This window comes from Alligator mississippiensis, chromosome 5, assembly GCF_030867095.1.
Source record: "Alligator mississippiensis isolate rAllMis1 chromosome 5, rAllMis1, whole genome shotgun sequence".
Classification (NCBI taxonomy): domain Eukaryota; kingdom Metazoa; phylum Chordata; order Crocodylia; family Alligatoridae; genus Alligator; species Alligator mississippiensis.
Genome location: NC_081828.1, coordinates 179,596,944 through 179,610,860, shown reverse-complemented (window position 1 = coordinate 179,610,860; position 13,917 = coordinate 179,596,944). Strand labels below are relative to the sequence as shown.

Below are 13,917 nucleotides of genomic sequence, written 5' to 3'. Positions count from 1 at the left end.
CAGGGATAAAATGGGTTATTTTAGTTAATACATCCACCATGACCATAATTGTGGAGCAGGTCTCAGAACGTGGGAGGTTCACAATGAAATCCACTGACAGGGTTGATGAAGGTAGCATGGGAGTGGGTAACAGCTGGAGGAGACCACCTGGCCTGGTTCAAGGTTTCTGGGTTCAGGCACACACAGTGCTCAAGTAGACATACTGTTTGACATCATGGCCCATTCAGGCCCACCAGAACTGCTGAGAGATTAAGAGCTGGGTCTTGGAATATCCGAAGTATCCTACGGGAACCGAGTCATGACAGAGCTATAATATTCTTGACCTTACAGGACTGTCTGGGATGTACATATGCTGTCAAAAAATAACCTCCCGAGCCACCAAAAATTGGTTGGGAAGACCCCACTGACTGGCACATTTCCTCTGCAAGGGGGTCATCTACAAGGGCTGTTTGGATGGCTGAAAGGATACTTTGCCAAGTAGTTCCCCAAATGAAGTTCTTAGGCTGGAGAATGGTGGAAAGTGGTGATGGCTCTAGAGAAGAGGTTCATCCTTATGGGATAGGTCATCTGCCTTCTGGTTCTTGGCTCCTGGGCAATGGGTGATTATGAAATTAAAGAAGATTGACCAGCAGACCTGACATGAATTCAGCTTCCAGTTTATCTCCTTCCATGTTCTTATGGTCTGTAATTGCCTGAACAGGGTAGAAAGAAGGTGCCACAACTCCTCAAAGGCTGCCTTGATCATAAAGAGTTCCTGGTTCAAAATGTTGTAATTCCTTCTGGAGGGAGTTAGGGCCCTGGAATAAAAGGTGCAAGGCTGCAACTTGTTTGGGGTATCTGAGGCCTGAGACAGAATATCCTCTATGGAACAATTCAAGGAGTCAACTTGCACTATAAATGATTTTGTGAGGTCTGGGTGCACCAGGAGAGGTGCAGAAATGAAAGCCCTTTTCACTGTCTCAAAGGCCATTTGGGCTTGTGGAGACCATTTGAATGGTACCCCTTTCTTCAGAAGGGAAGTCAGTGGGACTACTAGGTGTGAGAATCCTTTAACAAAACATCTATACAAGCTAGCAAAGCCCACAAACCGTTGGACCCCTTTAACATAGTGTACTGTGGCCTATCCAGTGACTTTATGGGGAGTCCATTGTTAGGCTTTGATGGAAATTAAAAAACCTAAAAATTCAGTTGAGGTGTGATCAAATTCACATTTCTCTAGCTTGACATACAGGTGGTTCTCTCAGAGCCGGATCAAGACCTGACAGCTCTCTCTGTTCCTGTGTTGAATGCTGGGCAGGATCAACAGAGAAAACTAAAATATCATCCAGAGAAATTATATAACACATTACTCCAACATATTAACAAAGTGTTGGAATGTAGCAGGGGCATTGTAGAGTTCGAAGAGCATAGCCAGGTATTCAAATTGCCCATAGCAGGACTAAAATGTGGTCTTGACTTATTCATTAACATTGGCAGGAAACGATTACAGACTGTTATCCTGTTTAAGGCCCTGTAGTAAACACAGGGACAGAGAGAGCTGTTGTTCTTGGTCATGAAGAATATCAGGGACCCAGCTGAGGATGTAGAAGGCCTGATGAACCCCTTATGGAGTTTCTCTGCAATATTTTCCTTGAGCACCTTGACCTCTGGCTCAGAGGGTGAATAAATGTGCCCGAATGGAATCTGTGCCCCTGGCACAACATCGATGAGGTAATCATAAGGGTGGTGCAGGGGAAGTTGGTCTGCTTCTTTCTTTTTGAATACATCAGCTAAATCCTGGTATTTGTCATGGAGTGATGGGTCAGGTTCCAAGGAATACATACTTTCTGCTAAGGTCAGCCATGAATCTCTTATGGTTGGTACAAGTGACTTGGTATTTTCAGCCCTGCTGCCAGTCTGGGTATTAGCTGGATAAATCTCCTCCTAACAGCAGTAAGGTAAGTTGAAATGGAGTTCCCTTAAAATATCTGGGGTATGGAGAGATAACCAAGGGGTTCCCAGTATAACCAAAAAAGTGAAGGGAAGGGAATGGATGAGATCAAAACAAACAGATTCTTGGTGATCACTGATTGAGACACCTAATGGGACTGTTTTACTGTGGTAGGACCCAAAGAGAATGGAAATCCATCTATGGCTTCTACTACCTCTGGGTTCTGTTTTGGTCAGACCAGTATCTGATGTTGTTCTGCAAGGACTGAGTCCATGAAATTACTGGAGGTTCCTGTGTCTATGAGGGCTGGAACAAAGACAACCGTCCCAAACAGGTGCTATAGTTGAAGGGTGATTAGCAAGGATGAGTCTTGGGTTTTGTTGATGCTTGAGAGTTTACTGCACATTGGAGGAACTGATTGAATGGTCAGCAGTGGGCCCAGACAACACTTATCTACCAAAGTTGGGCCAGGAAGTTCCCAAAGAGGATGCAGGCATTCCTTTCCTCAGGCAAAATGCCTGGACTTCCCACAATAGAGGCAGACGCCCTAGGCACAACAATGAGGCTTCTGCTCTGTGGGGAGCCATTTCCCAGCTTTGTCTATCTGCATAGCCTCTACTGGGGGTAGTGTTGGCTCTTTCAAGCCATCCCTGATACCAACATTAGTCCAACCTTCCTGTTGTTGCTTGAACAGATGGGCATCAGTAGGTGTTGTGTGGCCTCAGTCCCCTTTCAGCTGACACCCTGCTTCCCAGCGATGACAGGGTGAGACCTAGAACTCATCACTTGGGTATTTTGGTAGATTCTGTCTCTTGCCTGCCCCGGCCACATCTGACCTGGTTCTTGCTTCACCACAGGTGTCTGCACCAGCGTCCCTGCAGTTGTCACGAAGTCCAATGCTGGCTGCCTCTTGCTCGGTGTTCTTTCGAATGCTGCTCAACACAGCTACATCAACTGCAACATCCCTGGCTGCCTGCGAATCCTCAGTGGAGAGTCCCTCTAATGTCTTCTCCTTCCTAATGCCCTGGACTCTCCCTGGTGGCCCCTCTCTGGAGTTGGAAGTACCTTCATGAATCCACCATGCACCAGTCTGGACAGAGAAGCTGTTCCGGCAACATTGTCCCAAACCCGGCATTCCACTGGCATTCTCCCCTTCGGCTGAGGTAAACAACAGGGGCAGATTACCTCTCGGGCTTTCCCTTTCTCTCCTATCCCCCTTTCTCCCTTCACATATAGATACTGAGCTCAATGAGTCCATCCAAAGCAGCTGGGAGCTACACCCAGTCTAACTTATCTTTAATGTGGCCCTAAAGATCCTGGTGGAAATGGAAATGTTGAGCTGCCTTGTTCCACTCTGTCAGCTACCAACCACCTAAATTTGGCAACATAACTTGACACCCTGTACCACTCCTGTCTGATGGTCTGGAGAGCTCACTCCACAGTATGGACCAGATGTGGGTCACAAAATCTTTTTTCCATGCCCTGGATAAAGTTTTCAAGGTTGTCAAGGAGGGGGTTTGCTGATTCTGAAGTGGGGAAACCCAGGCCAGGGTGTCACCAGGGAGTAGACAGATAATCTGCCGTACCTTGGCCATATCTAATGTGTTGGATCTGGGGTAGAAATGAAAAGTGAGGCAGCAATGATTAATGAACCCCAAGAAGCAACAAGGGTCTCCAGTGAATTTGTTGGGCAGTGAAACCTGAGATTCGGGGTAAGCTGAGTGAGTTGTCTCCCCTTGTGGAGGCAGAAGCAGGGTACATTGGGCTTGTAGGGCTGTAATGTGGTCTTGCAGCCCCTGTAAAGCAGCCATCAGCTGTCCCCCAGAAATCTGCTCTGGTGGTAGACCCTCGATGGTATCCATCCTCCCAGTACCACCTAGTTGTGACGATTCATCCAGGATGTAGGTAGCCAGGCCTGTGGATAGGCCCTGGGGGAAACTAGGAGGCAACTAGGAGGTTAGTAGGGTGAGGGTACGTGCTGCCAAAGCTGAGTTGGGGAGATCCAAGAGACATAAGCCGAGGTCAGGAGCCAGGGGTCATAAAACCAGTGCCAAGTTTTAGATCAGGGTCAAGGAAGCCAAGCGGAGTCAGGATGCCAGAAAAAAAAGAGAGAGCAGAACAAGCACTAAATTTCAGGGGAGAACCAAGATCAGGGTCAGGAAAAGCCAAAGCCAGGTCATAAATCAGAAGAACCAGGGAGAATGGTGAATATGAGGCTTTCCGGAACAGACTAAGGTTGTATATAAACATATCTGCAGCCTGAAACTGCAGGTATGTTTAAAAGAGGTCAGTGCCAATTTCAGCAGTCAATCTGGTTGTGAAGAACTGGGTTAGCCAGGCCTGCTCAGAGACCCTGACAATCAGTATGCGTGAAAGCTGATCTATTAAGATAGGTTTAAGTCATCCTGGCAGTGCAGTGATGTTGATGCTGCTCTGGCATCCCTTTTCCACACTAGTTCAGACTCCAGGGCCCTCACTGTGAAACCCTACATGAGATATACAGTCAATTCAGTAGATTTTTTTTCATACAAATTGTAAGAATGTGTTAATATAGATCACATATATATTTAATATGATAAGAAACATTGTTTAAGGGCAACTCAAAATTGTTAGTTAATAATATACTCACTCTATAAGTCGAGTGTTGAGTTCCCCCACATCACTTACATCAAACCATCCAATTTCCTGTCGCATTATTGCATGAAAAAATTGCTGTCTGATTTTCTTGATTTGCCGGCCAGCTGCCACTGTCCAAAATGCAACTTGCATGTAGGCAGCAAAGAGAACACCAGCTCCTATTCCAGAATAATAGTATGCATATCTGAAAGGAACAAAATTGCAGAGGTTTTTCAAAACTGGATTCTTTCCCCTCCAAATGAATTAACTAGGAACAGATTTTAATTTCAATACTTTACCTAGGCAACTGAACAAATATGAAATATTTTTGGATATTATCCACACTTTTTCTCTTCATTATAGGAATATTTTTCAGATATTCTTTTTAGGACCATGTTTCAGATTATATATCCTGTTCACTTAAATGTGTCAACTCCACAAATTATAGCTGCATTTGTGTGTGCCCATGGGGATTAGTGTAAACATGGTTAGCTTAGAGGTTAGTGAGATATGTGTACAAAGCCTGTTCTATTTGGTACTCTTATCAACTGGAGGTTCTGGTAACAGTGAAGAAAGGTTAAGAATGGAATTTTAAAAAATGTTTATGTGATTTAAAAGCACCAGTCATATGGATTTTGGAATAACCTCCACCTCTTAATCCTATAAAGCAGGAAAGATAATTTGTTTCAATATTGTCATCATTAATTGAGTATGCAAACCTTGGCATACTCTTTAGTGTGAGAATTTAGAAATATTGTAGATATAAAATGCATGTATATTCCTAAAGTAAAAAAATGATATATTAATAATTCAATCAAATAAAAAGAGGCTCTATACATCCTTAAAATACACTACATTTGCTTTTGCTAGGGTAAATTCTAATATTCAGTGAAAGTCTTTGGGGCATTGTATTTTAATTTCAGTTGTATTCCACTTTATGCCATCAAGCAAAAGAAACAAATAACATTTTGATACTTCATAATTAATAACATGAATCATATCTAAACTGTACTGTATAAATAGATGAATGACTAATTTAAGATCGTATGGTTAGTTCAATATTGATCCCTTAGCAGAAAATCCATAAACAAACAGGAAGACTGCAGTAACCAAGAGCACTGCATTAACAACAATTATTACAATATTTGTTCAAATGTATGTTCTATGACAAAATATAGTGAATTAATTTTGCGTCAAATTACAAAATAAGTTTGATCTGTAAAGAAAAGTCTTTCATGTACATTAATAAGAGAAGGGACACACATTACCTCACTGTGAAGGAATCATTCAACAATAAATGTTTGGATAAAGAGGCTGATTTCAGGTTAACTTATTATTTGAGTAACAAATATAACCAGTATGTTTGTTTAGTGCCCACTTTCTGTAGTTATCCATGTAATAGTGTGCATTAATAATTCATAATTCCTGTATTTGTAAACTATTATGGTGGATATCAGGAAATAACAAATTATAGGATGCGTAATTATAAATTGCTTTCAAGAGTAAGATAAGGCAGGCCTACTTTTTAGAACTAAATCTATTCTTTTTGGTGAGTTTTTTAGAACTAAATCTGTTCTGGACATGGGTGATACCTGTGAAATACCAAAGTTTGTGTTGAAATGAACTGTATGTTCACATTGTCTGGGAAAAGGGTGGCAGGGAAGTAAGATGGAGAGCAGAAAAGCTGGGATTTGAAAGCAGGAAAACAAAATGGTGTAATGGAAGTCCATTCCCACATGGAGAAAGGGCAGCAGAAGGGCTGGGAAGCCCTCCTGGCTAAATAGGGACATCACGGTCCTCCTTAGAAAGAAGAAAGAGGCATACAAACAATGGAAGCTGGGGACAGGCTCCAAGAAGAACTATACAACAACTGCCCGCACTTGTAGGAAACAAATTAGAAAGGCTAAGGCAGAGACCGAACTTAGATTCACAACGGATATCAAGGACAACAAAAAGTCCTTCTATAGATATGTAGGGAACAAGAGGAAAGCAAATGGGAGTGTGCAGCCACTGCTCAACAACTCAGGACAGCTGGTTACTGACACTAAGGAGAAAACTGAACTCCTGAATGACTTCTTTGCCTCAGTATTTCACTGGGCCAAGGGGAAAATTATGCCTGATAGGGTACAGAATAAGCAGGACAGAAATGATTGCCTCCCTATTGTTGCCATATAACTGGTGTGTGATCAATTAAAAAATTAGACATACATAAGTAAGCAGGACTGGATGAACTCCATCCAAGGGTGCTGAAGGAGCTGGCTGATGTCATTGCGGAGCCCCTGGTGAAACTGTTCCAAAACTCATGGCACTCCAGAGAGGTCCCTGAGGACTGGAAGAGGGCCAGTGTTGTGCCCATCTTCAAGAAGTGGGGGAGGGAGGACCCGGGTAACTATAGGCCAATTAGCCTAACTTCCATCCCGGGAAAAATCCTGGAAAAATTCATTAAGGAATCTGTGTGTGATAGGCTTGCAGAAGGTAGGATTCTGAATGACAGCCAGCTTGGCTTCATCACAGGCAGGTCTTGTCTTACCAACCTTATCTTCTTTTATGATCAGGTGACTCAGGAGAAGTGGTGGATATTATATACCTTGACTTCCAGAAAGCCTTTGATCTGGTATCCCACAATGTTCTCACAAGAAAATTGGAAGACAGTGAGCTTAACTGCAAGACAGTTAGGTGGGTACAAAGCTGGTTGTGGGGTAGGACCCAGAGAGTCCTAATAAAAGGATCTGTATCATTTTGGTGAGAGGTGGGCAGCGGTGTCCCGCAGTGGTAGGTGTTTCATCCCGTATTTTTTGGGATGAAAAAAATACGGCCAAGTTCGCAGATGACACCAAATTATGGGGAAGCATGGTCACGCTTGAAGATAGGCTACAGAAACAGGCAGATCTGGACAGGCTAGCAAGTTGGGCGAGTCAGAACCAGATGAAGTTCAATGTCGAGAAATGTAAAATGCTCCACCTAGGTATCAACAATTCCCTGCACACCTACAGGCTTGGCAATGCCAACCTGACCAGCACTATGAATGAAAGAGACCTGGGGGTAATAATAAAGCACAGCATGAATATAAGCCAGCAGTGTGATTCTGTTGCCAGCAGGGCAAATAATACTCTGGCATGCATCAATCAATGCATCTCCAGTAAGACCAAGGAGGTGATTTTTCGGCTGTACTCAGCACTGGTGAGACCGCAACTGGAGTACTGCATCCAGTTGTGGGCACCGCACTTTAACAAGGATGTGGTATAACTTGAGAGAGTCCAGAGAAGGGTCACCCGTATGATTAGAGACTTGCACAGCAAGCCATACGAGGAGAGGCTGAGGGACCTGTGACTTTTCAGCCTGAAAAAGAGAAGGACAAGAGGGAACTTCGTAGCAGTTTGCTGCTACATCAGGGGAGTACATCAGGGCCTCAGTGAACAATTGTTCACAAGGGTGCCCTTGGGGAGGCCCAGGAGTACTGGCCACAAACTCCTGGAAGACCGTTCAGGCTTAACTTTAGGAAAAACTTCTTCACAGTTAGGATGGCCAGACTGTGAAATAAGCTCCCTACAGACATGGTGCTATCGCCTACCCGGGAAATCTTCAAGAGGAGACTGGATAGTCATCTTGCTTGGGGTCACCTGACCCCACCTGTCTTTCCTGCCTGGTGCAGGGGGCTGGACCCAATGATCTTCTGAGGTCTCTTCCAGCCTTACAATCTATGAATCTATGAAAACAATAGAAGGAAAACTTTGGAAGGGCAAATGGAGAAAAAAAGAAAAACAACAAAAGATGGAAGAAGAGCAAAAAGGAAATAAAAGAAAACAGAAACCTAGGAATCGCCATGTTGGCTCCCATGATTTAATCCCATATTCTGCTTCTGGGGCTAAAAGCAGATGTTGTATTTTTCCCCCCAAAAAGCCCATTATCCTATTTCAAGTACCTGTGTAATATGAGAGAGAAAATATGCTAACACTTTTTCCTGGGACAATCAGAGCTCATTCAAATTAATTGCCATTCAGGGACAAGCTATTGTGTAAAGGGTTGTGCTGCTCTTCTTATGCCTCAGGTTTCGACTTGGATCAATCAGAACCACGTCAAATGTGTCTGTTCCTAGCCTGAAAGTAGCTAGTGCCTGACGCTTCAGAGGAAAATACAAGAACCTCCTATTATACAATCATAGAATAGCTTGTACATAGGGAAATTTAATCCTTTAACAATGGCCTGCCCCGAAGTGGGCTGTGACAGCCCCTGGTGGTCACTTAGCATCTGTTCTACCTGTTCTCAAGGCCACCTCCTCTTCTACTTACCTGCTATGACTTGATATAAATAAGTCTTTAGAAATGGGAGGCTGTCCCAGGGGTTCCTGAGTGAGATCTCATCTACTCACAAGCTATAGTCTAATTTCTCATCGCCTTAAGACCTAATTTCATAGCATCCTCATCTCCCTTTTTTGCCACAGCCAAGCCTCAGAGATGTTACCAATCAATCAATTCATGTCCTACTCCCAGGCTCTGCCCTGCCCCCGGGCTTAATCAATTCAATGGGTTCCTGGTCCCAGTCTTCTCTCTCTGCCTCTCCCTGGATGCTAAGCTCTCTAGCCCCATCTCTGCCCCACTCTGGGCACTGGGATGTCTCTAGCCCCATTGCTAATCTTTCCTCTGCCCTACTTCCAGGCTCCAGCCTTACCCCCAGGCTTTGGCCTTATTCCCAAGCCTGTTACCCTTTCCGCCCTGTTCCCTGGCTATGGCCCTGCTCCAGTGGGACCTCTGACCTCTCTCACTAGTCCCAATCCTAAACAACTGGTTTTCTCCAGGCAAGTCCACAATATTCTTGACTGTCCTGCTCTGGGGCTCAAGTGTATTCCTGGTGTGAGTCAGGAGCTTCTCTGTAGCCCTCCTGCTCAGGAGCTCTTCATTCTATGGCCTCCAGGATCAGACTGCCTGTCCCAGCTCAGGCCCTGGGCTTATATATTATCTAAGCCCAGCCCCCTTCTGGTCAGGTGCTTTCCCTTGAGTGCCACCTGATCCCTATCTGCAGCCTTTCACCTCTTAAAGTAACAGGAGCACTAAGCTCCCTGTTATACCACTGATTGTAGTAGTTGCCACATTTTGCTCTGAAGAACCATCTTTTCAATCCTTATTTCATTTTATCCTATCTAAATAGTGAAGGTGAATGTTCTCAGTATGCCTATGAAAATCTAATGGTATCATGTCCTCCTGGTATCTTAACTTCAATTACATGTTTGGGCAATAAATTCCATAAGTTTATTAGGCATTATATAAAACATATTTCATATAATCAGTTTTATATTTTGTAATTACTGAATGCATTGCATTGGAGGCTAGGCTTGGGCTTTGATGCTTTGTTGAGCTTTTGAGAGTGGGCTAGTTTTCCACTGAAAGTGAGCTAGGGGGGCTTTAAGGTAGAGAGTTATCAGGTTAGACCTAGAGAGTAGGCCTGGGGGTCAGCCAAAGCAGCAGTGTAGGCATCCCTGCATTAAACATGGTAGACCTATACATCTTCTATTTTAAGGATGCCATCTGTTTTCTGAAACAGTCTTCTACTCTGTATCCTTGAGTATATTAGATCCATTTAATATTGGCATTACTGTAGCAACCCCCTAGCATACCTGTTACATGTTTATATATAAGCCTTGGAAAAAGTATGATCTTATACTTTAGGTGATTTTGTAAACGGAAACAATATTTTACTAGAGAATGACACTTATATAAATCAAGTCTTTCTACCATTCTTAATACCGCAGTCTGATCTTCATTTAGTGTCCAAATCTTCCCCCTCCTGAAATTAATGTGTAGTAGTAGTTCAGGCCATGGACAGACATTACCTTGTACTCCTACACAAAGTCAGTGTGTGATGTGTATGCCACCTATGGTGCCACAAAAATGGGCATGCACTACAGAAATGGGAATTTCTCTGTAGTGCTACATTTTTAGCACCACATGTAAAGTCTGTACACTTACATATAGTACAACTGTGCTCCCTCAGCATCTCATGGTCCTCTACTCTTTTCCTTCCCTCCAAGCAGCAGACTCCATGAGCAGGGACCTGAGTTACATCTCAGTCAGGACAGGATCTGTAACTCTGTTCATCACAGCAGCAGCAACAGAGCAGTGGACCTGAGGCAGCAGTGGGCTCCCCTCTTGAGGAAAGTTGCAGGCTGCCAAAAAGCCCATTGCTGCCCCAGGGACCAGGGAGCTGCATCTCTGCTTAGCCCCCTGATGCCTCTATCCCAGTGGCAGGAATTACAATGGCAGTCAGATACTCAACTTGATGACATTTCTCTGTTTTGATGTAATTCAGTGTCTTTTCATCTCATCGATTTCAGAATTTCAGGAAATGTTGTCAGTGACGGTGGGAACATGGAGTCCTTTCAAAAGGGCAGCAGCTGGTATGTTTAAATTGTTGTGTGTGAATGAGTTGAGAATGATTCAAATGCAGCAAATCTGCTCCAGCTTTGGCCATATATAGACATTCAGTTTCTCCTGGGAGAGTCACTGTTCCCAAGAGAAACCACAAGTGTACAGAAGGTTAGGATTTTTATCCCAGACCAAAAATGGCTGCTCCACAAGAAAAATAACCCAGGAAAAACCAGGAGTTTCTCTTGGGAGACTGAATGTCTGTACATGTTCTCTTCTAAGAGAAGTACACCAGCACCCCACGATAGAATCATAGAAATTTAGCGTTGGACAGGACTTCAGAAGATCATCTAGTCTGATCCCCTGCTCAAAGCAGGACCATCCCCAACTAGATCATTCCAAGAAGAGCTTTGTCAAGCCAGATCCTAAAATCCTCCAAGGATGGATATTTCACCACCTCTTTAAGTAATTTGTTCCACTGCTTCACCACTTTCCTAGTGAGCAAGTTTTTCCTAATATCCAAACTAAACCCACCTTGCTGCAACTTGAGACAATTACTCCTTGTTCTGTCATCTGCCACCACTGAGAACAGTCTAGCTCCAACCTCTTTCAAACCACCCTTCAGTTAGTTAAAGGCTGCTATCAAATCCTCCCAGCCTTCTCTTCTGCACACTAAATAAATCCAGTTCCCTCAGCCACTCCTCAGAAGTCATGTGCCCCAGCCCCATCACCATTTTTGTTGCTCCCCACAGGACTCTCTCCAACTTGTCTGCATTTCTTCTATAGTGGGGGGCCCAAAACTGGACACAGTACTCCAAATGTGGCCTCACCAGTGCAGAATACAGCAGAATAATTATTTCCCTTGATCTGCTAGCAATGCTTCTACCAATGTAGCCCAGTATGCTGTTAGCCTTCTTGACAACAAGGGCACCCTGCTGACTGATATCCATCTTATCGTTCACTGTAATCCCCAGGTCTGACTTAATGAGCTACTTAATAAGCTCTCTGCAGAGCTGCTGCTTAGCCCATTGGCCCCAAGCCTGCAGCAGTGCATGGGATTCTTCCATCCTAAGTGCAGGACTTGGCACTTGTCCTTATTGAACCTCATGAGATTTCTTTTGGAGCAATCCTCCAGTTTGTCCAGGCCATTCTGAATCCTAGCCCTACCCTCCAGTGTGCCTACTACACCCCTCATCTTGATGGCATCCGTGCAACACATCCCATCTTCCAGATCATTAATGAAGATATTGAACAAAACTGGCCCCAGGAACAACCCCTGGACCACTTCATTTGATACTGACTGCCAGCTAGACATTGAGCCATTGGCTAGTACCCATTGAGCCTGACAATCCAGCCAGCTTTCTATCCACCTTACAGTCCAGTCATCCAACCCATACTTCCTCAGCTTGCTTTGTAAGAATGCTGTGGGAGATGGTATCAAAGACTTGCTCAAGTCAAGATATATTACAACCTCTGCTCTCCCCACATCCATAGAGACAGTCATCTCATCATAGAAGGCAATCAGGTTGGTCAGGCATAACTTGCCCTTGGTGAATCCATGCTGACTGTTCCTAATCAATCATCATCTTCTCCTCCAAGTGCTTAGAAATGGATTCTTTAAGGACCTGCTCAATGATTTTCTGGGGACTGAGGTGAAACTGACTAGTCTGTAGTTCTCTGGATCCTCCTTCTTCTCTTTCTTAAAGATGGTCACTATATTTGCCCTTTTCCAATTGTCCAGGACCTCCCTTGATCACCACATATTTTTGAAGATAATGGCCAGTGGCTCTGCAATCACATCAGCCAACTCCCTCAGCACTCTTGGATGCATTACACCTGGCCCCATGGACTTGTACACATCCAGCTTTTCTAAAAAGTCCCTAATCTGTTCTTTCACTGCTGCAGGTTGTTCACCTTCTCCCAAACTCTGCTGCCTGGTACAGTAGTCTGGGAGCTGACCTTGCCTATGAAGACCAAGGTAAAAAAGGCATTGATTACTTCAGCTTTCTCCTCATCATCTGTCACTAGGTTGCCTCCCCCATTCAGTAAGGGACCCACACTTTCCCTGACCGTCCTCATGTTGCTAATATACATGTAGAAACCCTTCTTGTTACTCTTCACATTCCTTGCTACCTGCAACTCCAACTGCACTTCGGGCTTCCTGGCTATGATTTGCTTCCCCTCCCTCCTCTGGGAAACTGTGCCACTTGCTGGACTGTTGCTCTAGTGAAGCAGGGAACAGGACATGCTCTCTTCATAATCCCCATGTTATGCTGCAGAGACTCAGTCAGTCTGGGTCAGACAATTAGGGCTGCCTATGCACTGCTGCTATTTTATCTCTAGGCAGAGTGAGAAAGCCTGCAGAGCACACTGTGATGTGTGCACTCAGTCCCTCCTGGCTGCTCAGTGTCAGCAGTACAAGCTCTCTGCTCTTCAAAGACTTAGCTTTTGAATGTCTGCTCATGCATCTCTGGGTAAGCTTTTCTATCAGGAAAACAAACCTGGAAGAATTCTCCCAGGTTATTTGAACATATGTACATATAAACTCTCCTTTAAAGTTGGAGTGAGTTTGCTACATTTGAATCATTCTCAACTAACTCCTTCACACATAACACTTAAAATACAACAATGACTGCTCTTTTGAGACATTCTCCTCTTGAAAGCATTCCAAATATATGACTGTCCACACACTGAGTAAAACTGTTGATCTCAGTTAAAGCTGGAAAACCCAAAAGGAGAAATGGAAGCTGCATATATAACCCTTTCACATGGTTAGCAGAATTAGCTGCTTTATCCACTCCTAATCATTATATATATATGCATAAAACATAATATATACACATTCTAACATAATAGCAGCTCTCAGTTTAGTTCCATCTATTCTTTCGAAATAGCTTCAAAATGCTGACACCCTGAAAGAGAAAGAAAAGAAGAAAGAATGAAGGAGAAAGAAAAGGAGTAAGTAACTGGGGGCAATGAGACAAATACACAGGCTGCTACATGGGAAGAAAG

The 13,917-nt window shown here is 44.0% G+C and overlaps 1 protein-coding gene across 1 annotated transcript in view; it reads right to left on the bottom strand.

The window, feature by feature from the left end:
* The window catches only part of LOC102558575 (phosphatidylcholine translocator ABCB4), a 101,542-nt gene that overhangs the window by 77,659 nt on the left and 9,966 nt on the right, over nt 1–13,917 (bottom strand). Inside the window, exon 6 of the mRNA XM_059729043.1 lies at nt 4,560–4,751. Within this exon, the coding sequence (XP_059585026.1) occupies nt 4,560–4,751 (192 nt within the window). The remainder of the gene's footprint in view (nt 1–4,559; nt 4,752–13,917) is intronic.